This window comes from Mustela lutreola, chromosome 18 (genome assembly GCF_030435805.1).
Source record: "Mustela lutreola isolate mMusLut2 chromosome 18, mMusLut2.pri, whole genome shotgun sequence".
In the NCBI taxonomy this organism is placed as follows: Eukaryota; Metazoa; Chordata; class Mammalia; order Carnivora; family Mustelidae; genus Mustela; species Mustela lutreola.
This window is the reverse complement of record NC_081307.1, coordinates 10286997-10313605: the sequence shown is the minus strand read 5'-3', so window position 1 is coordinate 10313605 and position 26609 is coordinate 10286997. Positions and strand designations below refer to the sequence as shown.

The following is a 26609-nucleotide window of genomic DNA, read 5'->3' as shown; positions in this document are numbered from 1 at the left end:
GGCAGGAGACTCAAGGGGCCATACTGGGCCCCCATCTCAAAGGATTCTGGGAATGAGAGCACAATGCCCAGCAATCTGGTCACATCAATGTCCCCCCACTCATGATTAGAGGTAAAAGACACATCACGATGCTATTTCCTGATGAACACCAATCAACTGCGTCCTGTTTCTCTCTCCGGTCAAGCCCTAACCCCCTCATTAGCTCAGTATTATAGAAACTGCAGGCAGGAGCCTGGGGAGTAGGTCACTACAGTTAGCTCTAATGAGGAGAGAGGAGGATCATTAATGGCGATGGGAGGATTAGAGAAGGACAAGATAGTGAGTGGTGATAATCAGTTTTGAAAAGGTAGAGTTCTCCGAGAAAGTAAAGGCCAAATAAAATGATTTGTAGTGATTAGGGGTATAATGTCAGTGATTGATAATAATGAGATAAACTCCAGCGATGTAGCCACTGGGAGTTCTCCACAGAGAGGTGGCAGTTGGGCATCTGTGAGCAGATGGGATGAGTTCAGCAAGCAAAGAGAGAAGTGTTGGAGCCTGAGATCATGAAGTAAGGGTTACCCACGGCTTGTAAAATGGAAGAGCCTTAGGGGGAGGAAGACAATAAGAGTCAGGTTGAAGAAGAAGAAGAGATGTCAGAACTTGTAAATATATATTATTATTTATCTGGTGTAGAATTTGGTGCAGGTGAAAAGTCATTTTTGATGTGACCGGGAAAGTGACCTCCTCCAGAGATTGCCGGGGGACCTCACCAATCCACCTCACTTCTCTCTGCTTCTTGAAATGAAAATTCCACTGTCTTTCCCTCGGTTTAGGATTAGGAACGAATGAAACAAGACCACAATGCCTATACTCCTTACTGAGATGTGAGGTAGGAGTTAGGGCGAGAGTTTCTTCTCTCAGACTCCCTCAGCTAGCCTGCCTCTCTTCAAGTGGACAACAGTCAGAGTCCATCCCTCCTTGCTGGTCACCCTCCCCACCCCTTGCCCTCAGGAGCATCCAAAATCCACAGAGAAAACTAAACTAAGAAAAAACGATGTGCCCATTAGAGCTCAGGAAGAACTACATTACCCCTAGTTCCTCCAAGTGAGGAGACTGAATTTTAATCATGGCCGCCAATCTCATAACACATGATGGCTTTATCACCAGTCACACTTCAGAGTATCAAACCTCCAAACCTGATGCATCTTCTGCCACCTGCCAGTGTGAATATTGGAGAAAATGGTATTTATAGTTACAGGTAAAAAAGAGCACATTAATGAGATGAGAAAAAGGTGAGGATGAACCTTACGAGAGGCTGGTCATACATGGTCATTGCCAAGAATCTCAGCTTCATTCGAGTAGGAAGGAGAGACTTTTTAGTAGATGAAAGAGTATCAGTGAGTGACCTCTAGTTCGCATTATTGTAAAGCCACATGCCTGAGCACGGTCTGCTCAGTGGCAGGCACTGACTAGTAATGGCGAAAAAGGCTGATGTATATAGAGTTTATTATTTCCCCCCTCGTTTAGTAAAAATTGGTTTTGCCACTCACCTGTCTGTAAGTCCTGTGACGGTAGAGACGGAACCTAGTTTCCTGTTCCTTATTGTTCATCTTGTATGGCGTCTGGTCATTAGCAGGCACCGTGCACATAATTGCTGAACAGATGAACTGAGTGAATGAGGAGCTGGCAAACAGGACTGTTCTGGGGAGCCTAGTTTGTTTGTGTCTCTTTCTGGAGAGTGTGTGCATGCCTGTGTGTATGTGTGAGAGAGAGAGATCGGCAGTAAGTATAATTTTTATGTTGGATACATTAGCAATATCGTGTTCTGTTTATACAATTCCGTATGAGTTTGTGTGGTGTTGGGATATGTTCTGGTCAGTTCTTTAGCATAATTTTCACTTAAGGGAAAAGATACCATCCTATCCCAGGCTTAAGAAGAAGGATAGACTGGAGGAGTCTTCTAAAAAACATTTTTTTTCCATGGGAAAACATGAGGATGAATTTTTGATAGTATGCTAATTGTGTGTGTCACCAAGTGAAATCTGAGTTCTGGCACTGTGGTTTTGGAATTCAAATGTTATCAATTGGAATTGACATTAATTACTTTCTGTGCTGCTTGGCATATGCTGGAACATTATTTCTACAATAATTCCACCAAAGTCGCTTGGGCAATTTTCTCTGCTGCAGTCGTTGTCATCATCATCATAATTATTGCCATTAAGTCTCTCCTAGTGGCCACTCTTCTCAGCCGGGCTCTGCACACCACAGCCCCCTACTGTCCCCCGTTTCCCTGCAGGAAGTCCCATTCTCCCGCGTGTGGTGCAGTAACAGGCAGCCCCTGCACTGTGCCTTCTCCCTGGAGCGCTACACGCCCACCACCACCCAGCTGTCCTGCAAAATCTGCATCCGGCAGCTCAAAGGCCATGAACAGATCCTCCAAGTGCAGACGTCCATCCTGGAGGTGAGTCCTTGGTTGGCAGGACCATTTGACGCCATTTTGACAGGACACTAATGTCAATGTACCTATTTCAGTCGTGCTACACAGGGTCCAAAAGAGCTTCGGAATGCACCCAGTCTTAATCCTCGCTACCCATAAGGGCAAATAAACACTTCCCGGGCTGACAGTTGAACTGAGCTTCCTGTTGGACAGAGAAACTCAACCCATCAGAGCTTAGGCTCTGTGGAGAGCTCTTAGGGGAAAGAAGTAGTAGAAGGCTTTTTATATACAAAACTGCAAGCAATCTAACAGTCGGTAGTAGGTTTGGAATATCTTCTGAGATTCTTTGGTGGCTGATGGTACATCTGAGACATGTACCATGAAGAGGCAGGCGCAAGGTCACCATGGCTCTAATCAGTTCTCCGCAACTCGTCTTCAGGACCCGGGTTCCCTATGGTCTTACAAGGTCTCCTAGCCTCCAGATTCAGGGTTCTGCATAGCCCCATCTCCCCCTGAATCTAGAGTCATCGATGCACTCATGTACGACAGAGTAGATGTAAGTCTCATACTACAAAGTAAGGAAATACAAGTGCAGAGAGGGAGAGGACACTGTCCAAGGTCATATCACTACTGAAGAGCAGAGTTAGAATGGGAATAAGAGAATTCACTTTTGCAAAAAGACACCTGATTTCCGCCACGGCTCCGATTTGCCCTTAACCACTGAATGGCTTCATGGCTGTGAACTTGGCTTAGAGAGGAGATGATAGCAGTCCCTCCTGAATAGTTATTTGAGAGTAGAGGGCTGGAGTAGCTGAGGGGAAGCATGTGATGCTTTTGTTGAGGAATTCCAAGGTAATCCCTGGGCAGTGTAGAAAAATGCATCTTATTGCTCATCAGTAGAATATATATATATATATATATATATATATATATATATATATATATGCATGTGTGTGTACAGGCACACATACATATTTATGTACAAATATATAAATAATATGTATTTATTCATTCAGGTTTGGCAGAAGGCTTAACAAATGGTATATGCATACCACTCAATTTATTTTTTTTTTAAACCTTTAGCTTCATAGCATTATCACTTCAATTCATTCTCATTTCCATTCATTGTTTATGCAAAGTGAGCATTGCTAATTCTCCCGAATAGTTTTTCTGAAATGCGGATGGCTTTCCAAAGGATTGTGCCTCAAAACTGATAGCTGTCTTAACTGACATGTTTGCGCAGCATTTGCATTCATTATCGCCAATTAACATTGTGTGGTAAAGTAGTTTTGATGGGAAAGGTAGATCCAGAAACGTAGGATATTTTGAGAGTCTCTTTCTTGAACAGTCGTGGCATATTTAACACAGTACATTTCAAAGTAAAATAAAAAAATTGCAGGAAAGTTTTCAAATAAACACAAAGGGAAAATCCAAGCCGATTTTCCTTCTGGTGTCCAGAAAAGCATGAAAGGGCAGGACGGAAAGATAACCTCTGATGCAAACTGCCCTAAATGTCTGATCACAGCTCAACGCAACAATTCGAGGCTTAAAGGGTTTTTATTTTTTAAGGCACTCCAATAGTGAGGACCAACTTCTGCTATTACAGGAAATCCATGTTAAAGGACTGTGAGAGAGCTGATACGCTTGGTACCTGTGCTCCTTGCTTCAACACATTTTGGAAGTGCAGGGGAGGAAAAGGAGCTAATAAACAGCGTCTTACCCTTTACTCTCCATTTCCTTGTCTAATGCTTTGCAAGCTTACAATCATTTTGAAATGCCCTGAAAAAGACGACACCGTGGTATCTCTTGATAGTAAGAGGCCAGCATCTGGATAATATTTATTCATTGTCGGGTTACCACCATCCAGTATGAGACTACTCCCATTTTAGAAGCTCTAGTAACCCTTTCAATCCTGGAAGGATCTTTTTTTTTTTTTTTTTTTTTTTTTTTTTTTTTTTTTTTAAATAAACATATTATGTATTATTAGCCCCAGGGGTACAGGTCTGTGAATCGCCAGGTTTACACACTTCACAGCACTCCCCATAGCCCATACCCTCCCCAATGCCCATAACCCCACCCCCCTCTCCCTGGAAGGATCATTTTATTAATGGCTTCAAGGCTTACTGCTGGCATTTGGCCCAGTGCATCTCTATCTCTGTGTAATAAACTGTATTTCTTAAGCAAATCTGTTATTTTGTCAGCAGAAAATTAAGAACTTTTGAAAGCCACTGTGGTTTGGTACCATTTCATGCTGCTTTAACATGTAACCATCCAGCTCTGTGGATTAAATACTATACTGTCACAATTTGACATGATGTAACATTTTCTCAAAGAGGTCAACCCTCTTGCTCAAGATGATAAAACCAATAGTGGGGAGTCAGAGTTCCCAACTGAGGTACCTGGCATCAAGGTCAAAGTCTGGATTTCCATTCTAGACAACTTTCGGAGGGAAGTCTAATTTAGCAATACTGACTTGTGCATAATGTAAGCCTTCTTTCTGGGGGGCTTAGGCACTAAGACAAATCGAAAATCTGTCTTCGAGTATGAAAGTAGGTGAAAATTGGGAAGTTCTTTTCTCAAGACTGCAGAAGGATGGGACAGGCTGGCATAAGTATTCATTCTATAGGTCTTCAAGAATAGAATAGATTTCCCACATGTCCGTCTGCCTGGAAAGGGAGGTCTTCGGTGAATTTTTTTTGATCTCTCACGTTCTTTCCAACTCCGGGACTGTCTCATTCCTGGGAGAAACATACATCTGCTGGTAGGTCTCGTGAATACAAAGCATCTTCCTTACCCTAAAAATGACTTGGGTTTTTGTAGTAGACAGTTTCAGAAAAAGTAAAGATCCGTAAAGCGCTGAGAAATTGGGATTACCTGAGGAGGAGACAAGATACATTCTAGACATGAACTTGTATCAGTCAGTGAGTTGGGCATAATAGATCCGTAAGGGCATGATTCCTTATGGCCTTTAGGCTGGAAGATCCTGCATTAGATGGTTTTCATGAGTTAGTAATAGCATTTCATTGATTAAAGATAATAATAAAAATAATAAGGAAATAAATCTTTTGAAGCTTTTCAAAGACATCTGAATTTTTTAAGTATCTGTTCCTCTTCCCACTCCAAAAAAAAAAAAAAAAAAATTTCTCTGTATTGTTAAGTTCAGAGCTCCAACTTCCTACCTTACTTTCATAGATCTCTTAGTGTGTGTTTCATGAATTTAACAATGGAACCATGAGAGGTAAAAGAGATATGTATGTATGTGGTTGTATTTATAAGATAATATTTATTTTAATATTTTTTAAATAGCTGAATCAGTGCAGTGATTATCCTCATTGGAGGCCTTTGGTTCTTCATGTTGAGCCTCCCATGCCTCTCATTCCTTCATGCCTCTCGTCTAAATGGCTTTCCAAATAAATAAAATCATCCATGTCATTCTCACACTTAAAAGTTATTTCAGTGATCAAGATAACGTACTTTTTAAATATTTTTTTTTAGAGTGGCCACTACTGGGTCTATCTGTAAAAGCAGGTGATTCTCTTTAAATGTAACCTCACTGAATTACCTAACGATTATCACCAACTGATAATTCTGTAAAAGCAACGGTATCAACAATCTAAAAATTGTGGAGTGAATCAAAAATAATTTTACTAATATTGAAGAGATGAGAAGAATCCCTAAGTAATTTATTGCATCATCCCTTGTTAATGTAATATTACTGGAAAATCCTTTTTTTTTTTTTTTTTTTGATAGAAAGAATTTAAATGGGAAACTTGCATGTTACAATTTTTCCTTCAAGCAGTTCTCTTATCTTTCTTCCAAAAGTGGTGGAAGGTTGGGGGATGATTTGTCTGTTGCAAAATAGACAGAATACTTGGAATTTCTCCTTGATTTACAACTCCCCAGCTAGCCAAGTAGCAGCTTCTTATCTCAGATGTGTAGAGCATGAAAATCTGCTGTTCCTCTGCATATTTAATTTAAACAATCAGAAAATGTGATGTATCTACAGGATTCTTATTACTTGGCCCAGCTGTCTTTTAGAACGCACCATAAATGTTACATAAACTGTCATCCTTACGCATGGCAAATATTTGAATTGGGAAACTTTAGGAGGGAAATGGGGGCCCACTTATTAGTGTCAAAAATAGAAAAAATACTTAAGAGTCAGTCTCCTACAATACTTTATTCACTTTGGAATCCTATCACTTCTGTCCTGAACACTGTGGATCTGGGGTGGTCTCTCTCCTGCCAACAGTAAAGGCAGAGCCTGGTGAGCTTGGTCCACTCAAAGATGCTGTAAGAGATTGCACAAACCAGCCCTGTCTATGCAGTCACCCATCAGGGATACTTTCAGTGTTCTAAGTTTCACTTGCAAGCCACCTTTTCACATGTGAACCCCCTTTGGATGCCAGTTTGTGATGACAACTCCCATGTTATCTTGCACAGAATTCCTTATTTTCCTCTCTTCGGTTTCTACCTTCTTTTAAAGTCCAACCTCCTGCCTTAAGTCAGGAAATTGAAGGAAACTGTTTTCGATTTACATTGTTTAAAGGCTAGGAGAAATTTCATGAGCCATGATTAAAAATGTTTCTTGTAACCTGTTTCATACATCAAGAAGCCTGAGTTGGTTCATTTTATAACCATCTAACATATCAGAATAAGAATTGTTCATTTTGCAAAGAATCACTAGTGACCCACTCAGTTTCTATTCAGTTAATAGCTTTTGGACCACCATCCTTCGAAGCCCACCAAAATGCCTCCTCCAGGAAGCCCTTCCTGCTTTTAATTCCTGAAGCATAAATCTAATAATGCTCAGCATTTTTCTTAATCACCTGCCTATCTGGCAGTAGGGTGGCATAGAGAAATGAATCTTGGTACAGGTGTTAGGAAGTCAGACTTCTGGTTTCAGCCATGTTACAAACTACCTGGATAATTCTCACCACATTTCATAACCTTTATGGTGTCTATAAAAAAAAAATGCCAAAAGACTGATTAGGAAATTGGACAGATGTCATGGAACCTCCAAGGTCGCTGAGCTAAAAAGTATAAAATTATACCCCAAAGCAAGGTTCCCTCTGCCTCTGAAAACCATGATTTTTTTTCTATTACCCCATGCTAACATGAAATACTGGAAGAATTTTGATGAGTGTTGTTCTATAATATTCCAGGGACTAGAACTAAAACCAGTAAGTAGAATCTATTTAATATGATAATATGTACTTTGAATTTCCAAGCAGAGGATATAATATGCAGCATTTCTCAAATGTATTTGACCAGAGATCGGCTCTTTCTTGGAACATCTTCTGAGATACCCTTTTGGGAATAATGAATTAAGGCACCATGTATCTAAGACACAGCCCTCAAAATGTAACTGTGTCAAATGGTTATGGAACAACAAAACATATTATCATTAATAAGATCTCTGCATGAGCCAGCTTCCTCAATTAACAGATTCTTGAAGGCATAACACTCACTGAGGTTTACAGCTATGTGAGCCTGGCCACTTGCCAAGAAGGTCTCTCATGGCTGTGGTGCCTGCCATAGGAAGGGGTGTTAATGTTGGAAAAAGCTTCAGGGCAGGCTCCCAGAAAAGTTCATAAACAGCACATGTTGGCTTAAAGGAAAACACAAGAGGACACATTCCTAACATGAAGGATAGGTTCTTAGGATTTAAATAGTCCTAACTATTCCCTTAACCCGCGTCAGATTTGACGTTTTAAGTCCTCTTTATATTATTACTATTCTTTTCTTTTTTGCTCTATAACAAATTATTGTAAACTTAACAGGATAAAACAATACCTATTTACTGTCTCATATTTTTTTGTAGGCTGAAAGTCCTGACATGTCATCATTGGGTTTTCTGATCAGGATCTCACAAGGCTGAGATCAAGGTGGTGACTGAAAACAACATTCTCACCTAGAGCTCAGGGTCCTTTTCCAAGCTTATTTAGATTGTTGATCAAATCTAATTCTTTGCAAGTCCCCATTTTCTTGCTGGCTCTTGGACCAGGGTCATGCTCAATTCCTAGAGGATGCCCTCGGGTTCTAGCTCCCTGCCCCTCTCCATAGTCTGTTCACAGCCTTCCTGTTTACTTTCTACTAGGCCAGCAGGAGAGATGCCTTTTCTCTCGTCTAAAGGTAATCTGATTAGGTCAGGCCCACCCTGGAAAATCTCAATTTATAGTCATCCGATTAGAGGCCTTAATGAAGAATCCCTTGTGTCCGGTAACCTATCATAGTCACAGGAGACTGATTCAATCAGATACTTTTTAGGCTTTGAAATTCTGTTGGTTCACATATGCTTGTCAGCAGCCCCTTTAATCTCACAGATATCTGTATGGCCTCACATTGGGGATGACGATCTGATTGCTAGGAGGCACTGAAATCACCAATCCTCGTTGGACAGCTCTAAATCAGAAGCAGGATGGGCAGGCAGCAGGCAGAAACCTTCCACCACCCCACAGGCTCTAGACCACCTCACTGACTCATGGCAGGCTCATATATGCCCAAAGCAATGTCATTCTGAAACAAGACCAAGATATTTACTATGGAATCACACACTTCACAACCAGGGCAGGCCAACACAAACTTAAAGATGATCAATATTCAGTCAGTTCCCCTTTGGGGCTTTCCTGATGGGTACCTGCCCAGCCAGCAACATGGCTTAGCCCATTTGTCTTTGGCCAGCTCTATCACAGGGTCATTCCTTACACTGAACTGGAATTTGTCATTTGGGGGTTTCTTCCTACTGATTCTAGATCTATCCCTGAGATCAAAAAAAAAAAAAAAAAAAAAAAAAAAAAAAAAAAAAAAGAAGAAGAAGAAAGAAAGAAAAGAATAAAGAAAGGTTTAATTCTATGGTCACCTGACATTTCCCTGGGTATAGGAACCAGACCTCCCCCTCCAAACCCTGAGTGGAATACACTGTTGTAAATCTCCAGCACGTGATTCACGAGGCCGGTGGAGAAGTTATTTATTATATTAAAAGAAAGGGGAATGTGTCAATGTATTTTACAGAGTCCCTCACAACAGGCAGGCCTGTTGTGCGTGTGTGTTAATGGATTTTCTTAAATAAATAGAAGTGTTGATTGGTAATGCTTCCGTTTAGATCTGACCATGCTTTCTTTCTTTGTAGAGTGAAAGAGAAACCATCACTTTCTTTGCACAAGAGGACAGCACTTTCCCTGCACAGACCGGCCCCAAAGCCTTCAAAATCCCATACTCCATCAGACAGCGGATTTGTGCCACTTTCGATACCCCCAATGCCAAAGGCAAGGACTGGCAGATGTTAGCACAGAAAAACAGCATCAACAGGTAATTGGGGATAACCAGAAAGAAGACATTCCTGAGGGTTTTAAAAAACTAAGGGGTTGGGTGTATCCATGTGGTTTCTAGGTCCTGATATCTTTATCAATCCTTCTGGCCATATTTCTTGTGAGGCCTGACTATGTATGTGGGCAAGGGTTAAGAACAGGATGCTGTGGCATTTTCTTCCACCCATTGTCCTTTGGGGACATTATAGAAAAGTCTTACTTTGGTCCTGGTCGCATCTTTAGGTTGGCTAACCTGGGCCACCCAAATGGGGGTAGAGACTAGGTCATCTTGGTACTTGGGGGAGATCCCAGCACAGTCATGAGCCAGTGATGATAGAAACAAAGAAGGGAGCAGCTCAAGCCTCCTCCCTGCCATCAGGCCACCTTGGGCATCATGTAACCCTTTCTGGGGACACGCTCAGTCTGCAAAAGTGGGCACATCGGTATTAGACGTTTGAGGATGAGAATTCCCAGCTCTGAAGGCAGGGGACATGAAATAAGCAGGTGACCCAGGCATGTGAATGAGTCTGCTGCTTCACCAGACTACCATTACCAATGCTAGCACTGTAGTGGAGTTGAGAGTAGAATAGAGAGATTCGTGATGGACTTGATTACTTTTGATGAGAAGCAAGACTGATGGCACCCAGGGCAGCACTGATGGGCAGACAGCTTTAGCTGGGCTGGAAGGATAACCAGCAGGGAGAGGGTTCCAGCAGGGAGAGGGCAGTGGCAAGCAATGCCTCCTTCCCCCACCCCCACCTCCCCTCAGGTCCCAGAATGAATGGAAAGGAGAGCAACTTTTGCCAGAATGTTTTTACTTCCCTTTTCCTCTGGTTCTCTTTTTTACTTTTTTTTTTTTTTCTTTCGAGGCAAAGCCTTATTTTCTCACTGTTTGGCTCACTCTGTCATTTCCATTTTGTGTCCTTGATTTCCACAGACATCTACCTGACTCTTTCTTCTCTGAAAGGGAGGTGGGTGTCTGCCAGGAAAGGATAGAGTGCCACTCCCGGTTTCGAAAGGGATCTGGAATCCAAGAAGGAAGGACCCAACTAGAAAGCAGTCAGGCTCCGAGAGGCAAATCAAGGAAGGAGGCATGGCTGCCAAAGGAAAGGGAATTTGCAGAGACAGGCAAACCCGGAAAGAATAGATACATTCTTGAGAGGCAGTATATTGAAAGTGAAAGAATACAAAAGTCTATGTGTACAGGGAAAAAAAAACAAACAAACTTGGGTTGAATATTTCCCAGCAAGTCGGACAAAGGGAGGAGATGCCTCATTTATAATCCATGAGCACCATGACAATATCAAGCTCACTTTCTGATCAACACGGGGACAAGAATGAGAAACCAACCCTGACAACAGAATTTGGTTGACAAAGAAAAAAAGGGGGTGAGCAGATTGGGCCCCATAAGAACCTTGCTTCTACAACCCATACCAGTCTGCCTGAACACATCACTCACATGCTGTTTCTTTTTCTACAATTACAATTCATAAAATTCGAACTGCATTAATACCGAATCCATTCCCACCTTAAGAGTTGATGATTTTTAATTCACCGTTTGCATGAAAATTATTGCATCAGAATATCTGTGGGTCCACAGAAGCTATCATTCATTTGCTGAATGAGTCTGCACATGTTCCTCCTGCCTCATTCCATTTCATTCTCTGCTTACGGTCTACCTACAAAAAGAAGTGTCCCCAAAGGCAGAAGTTGGGGCCCTTGCACAGTAGGGAAAATGCATTTCAGACTGGGAGACTTGAGTCAACAACCTTTTGTGTCACGTGCTCTCTCATGAGCAGGAAATGGTTGTGCAGGAGCAGACCGCCCCTCTAGTGTTCAGGGTCCTCTGACATGAACACTTGGTGTGCCTGTTTGCTTCCTTCAGGCTTTCGATAAGACCCCTTCTCCAGGAAGGCCTAAATTTCCTTGACATAAGAAACACAAATGACCTACTATATGCAAAGTTTCTAACACAGTGCCCAGAGAATGTTAATTTTCTTTTCTTTTCTTTTTAAGATTTTCCTTATTTATTTGAGAGAGAGAGCATGAGAGGGGAGAGGTCAGAGGGAGAAGCAGACGCCCTGCTGAGTAGGGAGCCCCATATGGGACTCGATCCCAGGACTCCAGGATCATGACCTGAGCCGAAGGCAGTCGCTTAACCAACTGAGCCACCCAGGCACCCCCAATTTTCATTTTTTAAAAAGATATTATTTATTTACTTGACAAAGAGAGAGCACAAGCAGGGGGAACAGTAGGCAGAGGGAGAAGCAAGATCTCTGATGATCAGGGAGCCCAACTCATGGGGCTTGATTCCAGGACCCTGGGATCATGACTTGAGCCAAAGGCAGGCGCTTAACCAACTGAGCCACCTGGGTGCCCCCTGAAAATGTTGATTTTCCATCAGTGCCGCTCTTTGCAATTTTCACTAATAGCAAAGTAGGATGGCATGAATACATGTAATCTACTAACTTTACATGTTCCTTGGTGGACATGTTCAACTTCAGTGAATGGCATTGTCCTGCCTCCCTCTTCATTCTCTAGCTTAACCCTCCAAAAGTCGTCTACCAAGCAAGAATGGTTTATATTGAGAATCAGCTAACTTCTTTCTGTTCAAGAACCAGATGGCAATAGTTTAGGCCTTATAGGATCCATGGTAATTGCTGGGCACCTTCAGCCCTGTTTCTTTAATGGAAACCATCCAGAGAAGATGCATGGAACACAGCTACGCCTGTTTGTCTAACAAACTTCGTAAGAACAAGCAACAACCAGCATTTGCCCAATAGACTGTAGTTTGCTGACCCCTCCTTTAGTAAGATTTCTATAGGATCTTGTTGCTTCAGTCAGAGGAACACTGGGAGATGAGGCTTCCCAGTCAGCTCAGCATCCAAGCTTGGGGTGTGGGGAAGGGGAGGAGACCCTTTTCTGCAGACTGGCTGGTTCCAACAGAAGAGCCACCAGCATATTCACAGAAGCAGAGTAAAGACTGCTGAAAACCACCTTGCACCACGGTAACTCATTCTCCTTTTGCAGAAATGGCCAAGCTCCTTTTATGTTTTCTTTTTCCTTTTTTTTAAAATTATTATTATTTTTTTAATTTTTTTTAAAGATTTTGTTTATTTATTTGACAGAGAGAGATCACAGTAGACAGAGAGGCAGGAAGAGAGAGGGAGAGAGGGAAGCAGGCTCCCTGCTGAGCAGAGAGCCCGATGCGGGACTCGATCCCAGGACCCTGAGATCATGACCTGAGCCGAAGGCAGCGGCTTAACCCACTGAGCCACCCAGGTGCCCCTCCTTTTATGTTTTCATTACTGTACCAAAAATCTGTCTTCTCCTACATGGGAAGATACTCTACATAATAGAGAGGAATGGGGTTTTCGGATGTAATTTGTCACAACTTCCTATTGCATAATCCTAAATCACTGGCTGGGCTCTCTTAGGGTTACAAATAATAGAGCATGGAACTCATCATTCATGTGTGTTAAGATACCAAAGTTTGACATTGTCAATTGCTTGAGAGCCCATCCACCCTGGGATCACAAGACAAAGATGATGACCAAGCACACGGGCCTCCTGTTAGAGAATTCACTTTCTGTAATCTCATGACAGCAACTTTTCACCTGCCTCTCCCCCTCCTTTCAATTTCCAGACGTATCCAAAAGCTGGCAAAGCCACAGCCCTCAAATCATGAAGGAAGAGTTTTCAAAGGGAGTGGAGGGAAACGTTTGCTTTTATTTTATTGCCAGTGCAAATGCTCTCCTACCCTCCTTTTGGGAAAATGCAAATGTCACTGATGATAATCTGCCTTTTTGCCGAACAAGTTTCTACTTAGACCTGAATAGGGGGAGAAGAGAACTTGGAATATCAAGTGAAAGGCTTAGCAATCGATGGGGATGTGAGAAATGTCAGTGGTGTGTGTTATGAGGCGGCAACACAGGTGGCCTTGCCACTCGCCTGGCATATGGATCGCGCTAAGAAAGCCGCACAGCCTAGAAAGAATGTCATCGAGAGCAGTTGTAATTATAGATGCCGTGAGCAGACGTTCACTGCTCCTCAGAGTCCACACTCGCTGCATTTCAAAGCTGAGACTGCACATTTGTTCTCTCAATTCAGCTGCAGTCACCCTCCACTTCGGTGCTCCTGCCCCGCGTGATGGGGAGGTGGGGAATGTTGAGAAATAAAGAATTGTCGGCGTGAAGGTAGACAGTGGGGAGCATCGCTAAGGACCAAACAGATTCATGTGGGAAACTTAACTGCTTCAGCCCGAAGTGCTAAACTTGCGTAGACACTTTGTATGGTTAGTGATGGTCAAACCCCCCAAGGGGGTTCTCTCCCCTTAGGGGAAATTCAGCCATTTTTCCTTGAATGAATGACATGAAGTCTTTCATTGGACACTAACCTTGCTTAACCTCAAAAACGTTCTCGCTCATAAATAGGACTGATAGGACTAAGCATCAAAGGATTTTGAAACTTGGTCTCCAAGGACAACGGTTTACATGGCTGACGTGAGGGAGGATTCGGATCTCTTCTCTCGGCTCTCACACTGTCCCCGAAATTCTCCCATTAGCTCATTCTTCTTTAAGGCCTCATGATTTTCATATTCCAGAAACCCTTGAGGAAACACAGCCAGCTTGACCACGTTGCTATGGGAACGGCTGCTGGGTAAAGTGCATGAGACATGGGAGTCTGAGCGGAGGGGGAGCAGCCGAGATGGAAGAGAGGTTGCCAAGGTGGAAAGAAGCACATAATTACATCTTATTAACGGTTTTTCGTCATAGTACACAGTTGAACCTTGAACAACACAGTTGAACCCTTGAACTGCACTGGTCCACTTATACTTGGATTTTTTTTTCCAGTAAATATAGTCCAGTGCTATAAATGTATTTCCTCTTCCTTGTGATTTTCTTAATATTCCTTTTCTCTCACCTACTGCATTGTAGGAATGCAGTATATACTACACACGACATACAAAGTCTGTGTCAGCTGCTGTGTTATCAGTCAGGCTTCCTGTCAGCAGTCAGCAGTAGGCTAGTGGTAGTTAAGTTTTGGTGGGGGCGGGGGGGGGGCAGTCAAAAGTGATACTGGACTTTGGACTGCGGAGTAGTCCCCACAAGGGTCAGCTAAAACATATTTCTTATTGGTCAGGGGTTAAAATAGTTCAATTTGGCTGCTAATGTTCATGAGTGATAGTGCGGCAGTTGTGAGCAAATGAAATTTCTCAGACCTCATGGCTGAGAAGCAGGGCTGTATAACCTGTTTTTTCACCAGGACCTCTAATAAGAAACAGAATCTTCTCACACTGAGGTCATATCCTTTCGTTCCCTCTGTCCACCCTCTTAATTGGATGCACGGGAACGGCAAAATGACCAGAGGGCAGTGGAGGAAGACAGAGGAAGGTCACAAGGCAGCTTCCTCATCTCTCTTGGAAGAACGGTTGAGAATTCACCAGAAGTAGAGCAGCCCCCGTGCCAGCTGCCTTTTGGGGTGAGGGAGGAAGAGGAGAACCAAAGCCGTACAGGATGCCAGCTTCCTAGGCAGGCCACCGAGGGGGGTCACACGGTGTTCATTCCTGTGGTTTCGGGTTTACCGTGATGACACCAAACTCCCCTTTCTTGGTCCCGCGGGCTGGAGGCTAGGAAACAAATCCTAACCTTCAAGTAATAAAAATGGATGTGAGGCCCTCGTTTTCAAAGAAAAAAAAAAAAAAATAGACACCTCTAAGACACTTTCAAGGAAACTTAATATAGAGGGGGGTAGCATGACACGGGGCCTTGGAGACAAAATAGGGTGAAAGCCAAATCAGATTTCCTGGTTCTGGCCCAGGAGGCTTATGCAGGGGGTGACACGCAGAGAGCCCTCCCAGTGAAGCCAGAGGGACCCAGCACAGCGAAGCTCCATTCCTCCGAGGTCACGGACTCCTGAAACTGCCCACTAAGAGGAAGCTGAAGCGGCCAGTCCTGGAGCAAGTGCAGCTGTTGGTTCCTTCTAGGCAAGGGGCGAGTTTGTAGGGACCCTCGAAAGAAGAATGGGGTCTCCTCCTTTATGCTAATAGAATTTTCAGAAAAGATGGACACGCCCAGGCCCCTTTTACAGCCTAAATAACCCCCTTCAGAAGAGCAGTCTCACACAGTACTGACAAAGCCGGCCGGCGTCGGTATGCCTGCACAGGATGTGTTCATCATTTGCGAAAATTAGATTAGAGGAAGGATTTTTACCTAGTTCATTAGAGTATCCTTTAAGGAATTAACTGTTTCTTTTCAGTGACTTGCGAGGTTTTATTAAACCCATATTGAGTATTTTGCAAACAGAGCAGTCTAAACACCTCTTGCTTCCCTCACGCAGCAGTAGCACCGGGGTCTTCGCGGAACAGACGGTGGTCATTCTCCTTCAGCCTCGGGACGCTTAAAATGTCTCAAGGTTACGGAGTAGGGAAAGTGGTTTAAATGAGACCGATTTTTCCTTGATACATCTCCATTCAAAGAAAACTAGAAATCTGACTTGGTAGTTTTCATGGCTCTTTACTTTGAAATAGGACAAATCGTCATAGACAATTTCATCCTGTGAGGAACGAGACTAGAGAACTGACAATGGGGTCTTCAACCGGCCTTATTATCTTTTGGCAACTCGCAGGTGTCCCTGAAAACTCCAGGTTCTTTGGAGCGCCTGGGTGCCTCAGTGGTTTAAGCCTCTGCCTTTGGCTCGGGTCATTATCTCGGGGTCTTGGGATCGAGTCCCACATCGGGCTCTCTGCTCAGCGGGGAGCCTGCTTCCCCCTCTCTCTCTGCCTACCTCTCTGCCTGCTTGTGATCTGTCAAATAAAACAAAAACAAAAACTCCAGGTTCTTAAATGTTCGACAATTCAAAAAAAAAAAAAAAAACCAACCTTGCCATATTCCCCTTCAGGAGTTGGATAATAGAAGACACAAAAGGAAAAACTAAGAGGAATTTGGAATTTCATGGCCACATTAATTGGCCTAAAACAATGAGTGCACCTGTCTGAGGGCAGGGCAGAGTAGGACTCCATGTTGTCTACTGTCTGTTCCCTGTCCTTGTGGGTCACCCCTGCCCACTGCCTTGCACTTGAGTGCAACCCCAGGTTGCCTGAAGTTTGGGGATGAAAGCCTGACAGACGGGACAAATGCTTGTGTTGTGTCCAATTACTGCTGTTCAATATGAATGGCTTTTCTCTTGCATCCACATTGAAAGAACCATATGGAGGGTTGGTTTTGGTCACATACGAGGCTCTCATTAAATGAGACCATGAGGATGATAGCAGGAATATTAATATTTCTTCATTAGGATTCTGTGTCCATTCCCTCTGGCACTAACAGTAGGATTATGCGCTGCTTCTATAAATGATGGCTCCCTATTTGTTATGGGCAGCTTAACTTAGTTTTCCCTTTTTATACACAAGCCTACTCGGAAAGAAGCTGTTTTTAAGATATGCTTTTTATAGGCGAAAACAATTCAGTTGACTGAGATGTAAAAGGCAAGTTTGTAGAATATAAACAGACTTGCTGCTCAGAAGATTCCAGGGATAAGTGCCCCTCCCCCACCTGAAGGTGCTGGGTGGAATCCTCAATTCTGAACTAATTTACAGCATGCCCCTCGTTATGAGAGGCTCTTCCGTGCTAATGACATTAAGCTGCAGCTCTACTGTGGTCCCCAACTAGATTTCAGTAGGAAACCCATTCTCCCAGTTGGTCACCAGAGGAGCTTACACCGTGGATTACTGCCCCCACCATAGCAGGATTCTGAGACACCAAGAGGTTGTTATCTGGAATTCAGAATGAAAGGGAGCCCTTATAGGGCACACACAGTCGGACCTGAGCACACTGAGCCAGGCCAACTCCAGTGTGAGCACAATAGGAGAGCTTCAGTGTGTTAGGGCTGAGACTGACCCTTAGATCCCGGCTGGCCCTCCTTACTCTTACCTTCCTGCTAACTGATGGAAGGTTTAGAGGTCGCTATTCCTGAATCTATTTACATTTGAATATGCTTTTAAGTACTTAAGAAAAGGTGGTATCTCTAAATTCACACCAAAGAGTACCCAGCCACTTCCTCTTCCTAACACTAGCCCATGTTATGTAATAGGGTGTAAAGACATCGGAGGGCAGAATTCTATCATGGGCCCTTAATTCTCCTCTTTGCCTTCAAAAAGGGAACAGCAGAGTCCTTATTTCCAGACATCCCCAAATTTTAACCTAATTTCTATAATTCGTTTAACATGGTCATTAATGTGAAGATGTATTTGGAAAACTGGGATTCTGCATCAAAATTTGGTTTTGGACCATATACATCATGATAGATTGGCCTGTGTCTAGCTAGTGAAATCACAAAGGTAAAGATTCATGCTCCCAATTCTTGTCCTGGCTTCCACCCCAACCATGGGATTTTTAATTGAGGATAAGGGATGGGGGTAGGAAAGGCTCAGAAAGAGGAAATTAATCACTTTAATAAAACAATCACCCTCCCTCCTCTCCACTCCTTCCTGCCCAGAATGCAGGTGAATAGAAGGCATAGAGGCTCTAACAAAACAAAATTAAATTTGATAAACCACTACTACTCAATAAACTTACATGGGGAAATATATCCAGGTGTCTTAGCATGTTTTTTTTTTTTTGGTTTTGTTTTTTATGATTTACTCTAAGTGGGAGTTTCAAGGGGCTTCATCTTTTCCTTTGGATCTACAAAGCCTAGGACAAATAAACTGACCTGAAGACCTAGAAGGAGTCTAAAGTCAATTCTCAAAATTTAAGAGTATTCTTACCTATATAATATGCAGCATCTTTAGGACACCCCAAAAAACGAAAAATTATTTTTTCAAATGAAAAACATTATTTTTCAAATGAAAAACATTATTTTTTCAAATTAATCTCAGTCTATCAGAATCCTAAAAGGCTATGACAAAAGGTCATCTGAAGTTCAGAGCATAAAAAAATAAAAGTTTGAAGCATCTAACACCAGCCCAATAAACATTCAGTTGTTTAAACATGTTTCAAAGAGAAAGAAAAAAATTAAGTTTTACTCTGAGGCATCCATCTAAATTTTAAGACTTCTATTTTGCTAAATGTTCTGGTTTCATTTAAAAAAAAAAATCTAAGACACTCAGAAAATTTCTTAATACCAACTATTGCTATGAATTCTATTCTCTAGTAGTAACACAATTCCCTGAATTGTGTGTGCATTCACCTGCTAGTGTCCGAATGTATCACCATTATGAAGAGAAAAGAGTTGTATAGCTTGGGATCAGAATAATTTCAAAAGGGCAGTATGGAAACCACCTAACAGATGCATGGCATACCAATTTTCAAAACAAAACAAAAATCCACGCATTTGCATGCATGTAAATGGTTAAATTAACCCAACTATCTTGGAGGAATAGCCTATTGCATTAGGATTTCAGGGTCTTTTATACACGAATTATTCTGGTGTAGATGGGTAAAGGTAATTTAATAGGAGGTCTCTTTATCACAAAGCTAACGGAATCATTTTTAATAAGACTGATTATGTTCCTGTATGTATCTACCAGAATTAAGTGGAATTTAAGATTTGTGTGTGTTATGATGAATGTGCTTGTAGAGGATAAATCAGAGCTATGCTTTGGGGAGCACACTTCGCTTGTTACAATATGTTCAGAGACCTGTGCCAAGCGAGAGTTATATTTCTGCCTCTTTTGATCACTTAGCTTGCTTTAGCCCTGGGTGCCTATTCTACAAATCAGGATGGACATTGGCAGGTCTTTGGAGAACCAGAGCCCTTCACCAGTCCTGCTCCTCGTCCTCTAGGCGGGTGTACTTAGAACACACACCTCCCCATCCCCACTCCCAACCCCACCATGGATTCAGGAAGACTTCTGATATCATGCTGGGACAAAGATGCATCCCGGCCTCCAAAACCTATTCTGTATGCCTCTCCCAGAGTTTTATATTATTGCATTTTTATGCCCGGATCTTCCTGTCATATCTGGAAAGGTCAGAGTCCCAGAACACTTCCTGAAGATGAAGTTCTCAAAGTGCTTGAGGCAGGATACTTAACTTGTGGATTCAACAGCCTAAGCCCTGTGTGTCCTTCAAAGGCAGCACAAGACAGTAAAATCGGTTTCATCTTCTTTCAAATAGTTACCTCTGGAAATTGAGCCTGGGTGGTAAGACAGCAGAGGACAGTGATCAGCACTATGGCCTAAAAGCTGAATTTGGCCCACCACCTGCTCCTCTAGAGCCCAGGAGCTAGAATAGTGTTAGGTTTTTTGTTTTGTTTTGTTTTGTTTTTGTTTTTGTTGTGGTTGGTTTGGTTGGTTGTTTTTTTTACGTGGTCAGGAAAGTAAGCTAAGTAAGTAAGTAAATAAATAATCAATCAATCAAAAGAAGAGGAAGGTTGGGTGATGTGACAACTGCAGGACGTTCAGATTTCAGGGTGTCTCATTGAAGTTTTTCCCTTGTATCCATCTCATTCACGTGTGTCCGTCCATGGCTGCTGTCACACTGCTGTCACAACATTGAGTGGCTGCTTTAGAGACCACATATGGCTCCTAAAGGCAAAAATATTCACTAGCTGGTCTTTAGAGAAATATTTGTCAACCTCTGGTATAGAATAAAACCTAATGTGGGGGTAAGATCACCAGGATTCTAGTGATTCCCACAGGACGCTAGTCCATTGTTGTTCAAGGGAAAAATACAAAATATAAACCCTCAATAGAAAGATGAGGAATCTGTGCTTTTGTTTGGCTTGCTGTTGTTCTTCTGGTTTTGAAACATTAGCGTGCGTAAGTATTTACCCATTCCGGGAACAAATGTATGTTAATGGTCTTTAGTCTCAAAAAGGACGTGGAAAGAGATGGTCACACAGCCCACCCAGCGTCCACCCGTACCTAATCTACCAGGAGGCCTCTTTCTCAGCTACGCCTTCAGTTTCTGTTCTGCCTGGACGTTGGGAAGGGTGTGTCCATTGACTGAACAGACCTAGAGGTATAGAAGCTTTCTCTATAAACACTTCCATGACCAGGAAGAAATATTCAAAACAAAGTTCTTAAATAAAAAGAACTAGGATTCCTTCCATTGCCCGAGCAAGGTTTGATTTGCCACTTCCATTAGCGTAGAAATAAATAACTATATTTGACTACAAGTGAGGGGAAGGGGCTGGCGGTGGGGGAGGTGGAATAAGGAAAAAGATGCAGGAAACTAGAGAGAACATTCTTAAGCTGGCCTCCTCCTGCTCTCAATTACAGATTCGGACGTAGTAGAAAGTATATATAGTACGCTGATATTTCTGCTGTTTGGCGACCAACTAGCTTTAAGCAGTCCCTTGAGACCTTTGAATAAAATAGCACTTTATTCGCTCAAAATTACTGTATGTGTGTGTGGTGCTTGTAAATGGTAATGTGCCCTTAAAAGCTTGTCTTCTCTTCCCAGTGCCCTTAGTTACGTGAGTCTTCTTCACGATTATATGCTCAATGTGGTAAGGGAAAGCAGTGCCATCCTCAGAATAACCAGTTCTTGGTTGACTCTCAAAAGTCTTTTCAACTTATCAAAATTTTCCCAAAGGTGACATTTCCATCCCTGCTCTACAAGTGCCTCTGAAAAACTGTGACCTTTAATCTTTTGTGTTGTCTTCATCTTCATCATAGCAAAGTCGTCGTCCAAAAGGTTACCATTTGTTTTCACCGAAGATCCCATATCAACTGAAAAAGGCTCATAGCAATCAATTACTCAAGACAATGGCTATTGAATAAACACCTGTCATAGTATTATGATAAGGACTGCTGCAGAATCAGAAGATGATTATCTAGGATCCTTTCCCTTCAGATGTCTGTAATCATATGGGTGGGCAAACTTCACATGAAATATATAAACAGTTTAGTCATATGAAATTTTAAGCACAACAATAGGAAGAACTCAGAGAAGAAAGAAAGCATGTTAGGCAAAGAGTAGAGGAGAATTGAACCAGACATTACAGGAATGTAAGGTCTTGAGAAACAGAGGGGAAGAGAGGAAGTAGGTATTCCAAGTGGAGAGTAGGTATTCCAAGTGGCAAGTATTAGCTAAGCCAGCATTAATGGCTCAAAGGGCAAAGGAAGACCGAGTATATCAAAAAGAAAGCAACAGCATAGAAGGAAAAGTCAAAAATAATGTCCTAGTGTGAGAGATTAGAAGGAAATTTATAATTACTGGGATACTGGTTATAGTTACAAAGGGGGATGATTTGGAGGAACAGGGAAGATAACCCATTTCTGATGCGCCGAGTTTGAGGAGGTGGAGAGATATCGAATCCGAGCAATCCTAAGGTCATTTGGAGACCTGTAACTAGCTCCCATGAACCTCCTACTCCTACTATAAGACTATCCATTGCAGTTCATTTTAGGCCCCTATAGTGATTTTTATTCGTTCCTTTATTTCTTTTTTTCATTTTCATTATTGTTTGTTTCTTAAAATCCCTGTCTAGGAATTTATCTTATTTTGCTACACAAAGCAGTCCATCTGCTGTCATTTTGAACCTGTGGGAAGCTCGTCATCAGCACGATGGTGATCTTGACTCCCTGGCCTGTGCCCTTGAAGAGATTGGGAGGACACACACGAAACTCTCAAACATTACAGAAACCCAGCTCGATGAAGCCGACTTCAACTACAGCAGGCAAAATGGACTCTAGTCCACGACCGCTCATGAGACAGTGACGGCCAGCTTCGGGACATTTGCTTTAAATGGGAAAGAGGCAGCTTTCTGCCCGGTGGCATTTGGAGAATTCAGCCTTCATTTACAATCAGTGCGAATCCCTGGTTGAAAAAACTGAATTTTATATAGGTATAATATGTTCATAGAGAAAAGTACAAGCTCTCTTCAATATAAGAGGGCTTTACTGTCTCATCTGAGTCCACTTGGGTTAACACTTGATGAACTTTCTTAGCTTTGGAGTGGGGAGGATAAAAGTGAGGGCGTAGCTTGAGGAAAGTAACTGTGGGGGAAAGACGAGCCACGATAAAGCCAGGAAGGCAGACATTGAATCCTGCATGTTTTGAAACAGGTTTTTAATGATGTGCCCCAAAGGGCCAGCTGATTCTGCTACCAGATTGTCAGGGTTGTCTACCAACTGGCATCCGTGATGTCAGCAATCATTATAAAACTGGCTTTGCGAAGTGAAACGGGGCTGCCAACCCATTGTAGGACTTTGGTAACATCAAGGAGGGCATTTAGAATCTAGACTCTGAGTCCATCACACCAGCACCGATTCCCTATTTATCTCAGCCACTTAATGGAAACAAGAGGAGAAGGTAAGACAGACCATGAACTAGTTCTTGCCACGTACACCACCTTCATTTTCTTCTGGAGACCAATCTACCCACCTTCTTTCTTCCCCTTCCTTACTCAGTTTCAGAGCATAATTAAACTCAATATGGATAGTTACTTCTAATTCAACAAAACAGAATCCTCTATTCCCAGCTTAGCCACTCAAATTGCAGAGCGCTGTTAGAACGCAGCTCCATGTGGATTTGGAGGGGGCCGGGGCAGTCTAATCGAGCCCAGGGAAAGACAGGGTCTGCAGATGCCCTGGGCCTCAGATAAGCTGTAATTCTAGGATAGAGGTATTGACCCAGTCTCTAAACATTGTTATAAGGGGATGAGGGCCTCTGCTCGACTTTTCAATCCAGGTTCTTGAAACTTTCTAGCCTCTTGGTACTGCGTTTTCACAAAATCTCTCCATAGGGCTATAGGGCAACCTCCTTTTGCCTCTTGGAAAATGAACAGATAGTCTTTGGTCTAAATGATAGGAGTAAATAGATGAGAGGGATAGATCTACCACAGTGTCCCAGAAACCACATACATTGTTCAGGAAGCTTTTGAGCTCTGATTCCTCAGCCTCCCCAGGCATGTTTTCTCTATGGGACCATGAACATAGGACTGTTGCTCAAAGATTCTTTTTATTTTTTATTTTTTAAAGAGCCAATGATATTGTGGAATATGAAGTCCATAGAGAATTTGTGAACCCCATCTTAACATTTAATCCATCTTTTATCCTATTAAATCATTTTTGACAAGATATCCTGGTAGACTAAAGAGGCACAGATATGTTCCTGCTCATCTTCTGGTGGATGTTTTAATTAGCTGTCCACAATCAGGACAAGCAAGACCAAGGACCTAGATTAACTACAAGGCTGATCAGGTACTTAAAAGTTGGCTACATTAGAATAAAGTACAATCAGGGAATGGGGGAGTTGGGGAACACTTGGCAGTGGGGATATGGTCAGTTAAAAACAACAACAATGGTTTTGTAAGTCCTGTGGTTAAAAAAAAAAAAAAAAAGGAAAGAAAGAAAGAAAAAAAAATGTAAATCTCCACCAAAGTAAAAAAGACCTAGAGATAGGTAGAATTCGTGATACCATGGGTAAGGCATTAAGAACTCTTGAATGTGTTAGCCATTTTCTCTAACGTGTGGTATAGATGATCCCCTATACTGGATGGAAGACTTTGCTACACGAAATTCAAAAGCACCTTGCTTTTCTCAGGAACCAAAGGCATATTATATAGAATAAACAGATCCTCTTAGAACTGCGAGCATATTTTCAAAATACCATCTCTAGATCAAGAAAAGACCCTTCTGTTTACATGCTCTACTTGTTTATTCCTTCTGGGGAACAACAAAGAGAAGGCATGAGAGGGCAAATATTCAGACACCCTTGCTAACATTTCTGGAAAAGCAAGAAGTTGAAGTAGATGGTCAGTCACCCAAAAAGAATTTGCATTGATTGTTTAATAATAACTTGTAGAAAACATCTTGTTGAGCACTTTTGTCAGTTTCTATCTTGGAGGATTTTTGTTTTAAAACTATCCTACCCTTTATTCCTCTTCCCTTCTAATTGGCCTTATCATTGCTTTATATATTCTGTGAGTCCACACAGATCCTTTTTGGAGCTGATACGTTTTTATATCTTAAATGAAAAATCTTAATGTTTTCCCTAGAATCTAGATTTTAAGATAAGAGATTATCATCAATCCCTCAAGGTCTAGAATTTCCTCCCATGGATTTTTTTTTTTTTTTTAAAATCTGGGTGTTTATAAATGCCTGTGACCTTCATACCATATTGAATAACAAAGGAAGCAAATTAACATGAATCACCGCTGACTTCAGCTCAAGGTTCAAATATACCCTTCAGTCCATTTTGCTCCCTCTTTTCATTTCTCTTATTTCTGCTGGAATTCTACATGGGATTCCTACACAAATGTGTGAAATTCTGTGGCCATTGTAAGTCCGGATCATACTTCACACTAGAATTCCAAAGAGAACCCATGTTGGTGAGACGTACAGACACGGGGGAGCGTAGGAGTGTCAAGGAGGAACGGAGATTACAGATCAGAGAGAATTCACTGACATCTGAACTTTCGATTATTCGCTGCGACCTAAACCCTTGTTCTATTTTAATGTCTTCCCATCAAAACACAGATGCCCCTCTAGAAAGAGATTTTTGCCCTAATGTAAAAGGAACCAAGATATTAAAAGTGAGCTTTAATAGTTGATAGGTTACTTCCATTTTTTTTTTTTTTTTTTTTTTTTTTTTACAAAATATCCCACTTAATGCCAAATCTTTCAGGCCTCAAAGGCATTTCAGTCTAATGGTCATGCTTTAAACAGGGCTTCAAATTATGCCACCAAAATGGTGCACTTCACAGCTGTACCAGACTGCCGCTGCATCATAAAGCTAATTTACGGTTTTTACAATACTGCTTGTGCAGTCTTACTGGTTTACATTAAAATCCTTTAAGCCAAAAGAAAGCTCACTCTACAGATTTAAATGCAAACTTCATTTACCAGTGCAGAAAGTCTCGTAAAACTCAGATGTACTCCCACAAAAACTTTATTGGCCTTTTTGTAAGAGATGAATAGGAATTGACACAATTCTCTTTAAAGAGGGGAAGTTTTCTCTCTTTTTATTATTTTTATCTCCAGCTGCAGGTGTTCTCTGGTGCCATGGTCCTTTTTTTTTTTTTCTTTTAGTTGACTTTGAGAGGGGTTATTAAGTCAGATGACTAAAACAGGGTTCTCTTTGGATTAAAAGTCCTGGAATTTACTGCTTCTCTTTCCCTTGAGAAAAATTCTCAACATCACAATTGATAAGCCAAGGTGGAGTATGAAAATGGTATACAGATCTTCCTCGACTTATAATGGGGTCATGTCCCGATAAACCCAGCATAAATTGAAATATCTTAAATCGAAAATATACTTAATATGGCTAACCTGCCCAGCACCAGAGCTGAACCTAGCCTAACTCAAGCGTGCTCAGACATTAGCCTCCATTAGGCACAGTCATCCAACACAAAGCCTCATTTATAATGAAATGTTAAAAATCTCATATAACGAACCGAAGACTGTACTGAAAGTGAATGATGGAATGATTGCCCGTGTAGTAGTGGTTTACCCTTGTGAGGTCGTGACTGATGGCTGCCCCTGTCCAGCCGGCATCACGAGATGGTCAACCCCAGTTTCGTTACCCCAGGGAAAGATCCAGATTCAGAGCTGCCAGTATAGTTTCTGCTGAATGCCTACCACCTTCGTACCATTGTCAAGTCAGAAAGTAGTCGGTCGAAACACCACCGTAAGTCGAGGACCATCTGTAAGTGGTTTTAGAGCGTATTCTCCACTTGCCAAACTTCTGGCAAAATTGACCTACGGATTTCAAAATGTTGGAAGACCTTTCCATGTGCTTGTTTTTCCTTTCTGCCATTTTCACTCCAATTCCTTACTTAGTCCTTCTGTAAAGGTGTGGAATACTAACTAGCAGATGTGGGGAAGGTAACATTCCCTCAGAGGTGTTTGTTCCAGATCTGTGAAGGTCACAGACACCGGAAGGAGCTGGAAAACATGAGTCTTATGGCCCATCGTGTGGCCCATTTCC

The 26609-nt window shown here is 42.1% G+C and overlaps 1 protein-coding gene across 4 annotated transcripts in view; it reads left to right on the top strand.

The window, feature by feature from the left end:
• The window catches only part of UNC5D (unc-5 netrin receptor D), a 544123-nt gene extending 518931 nt beyond the window's left edge, over positions 1-25192 (top strand). For all 4 annotated transcript variants that reach the window (XM_059156226.1, XM_059156224.1, XM_059156223.1 and 1 more), the window contains 3 exons: positions 2279-2443; positions 9552-9730; positions 22168-25192. In XM_059156226.1, the coding sequence (XP_059012209.1) occupies positions 2279-2443; positions 9552-9730; positions 22168-22372 (549 nt within the window). In that variant the 3' untranslated portion in view covers positions 22373-25192. The remainder of the gene's footprint in view (positions 1-2278; positions 2444-9551; positions 9731-22167) is intronic.
• The last annotated feature ends 1417 nt before the right edge of the window (positions 25193-26609 follow it).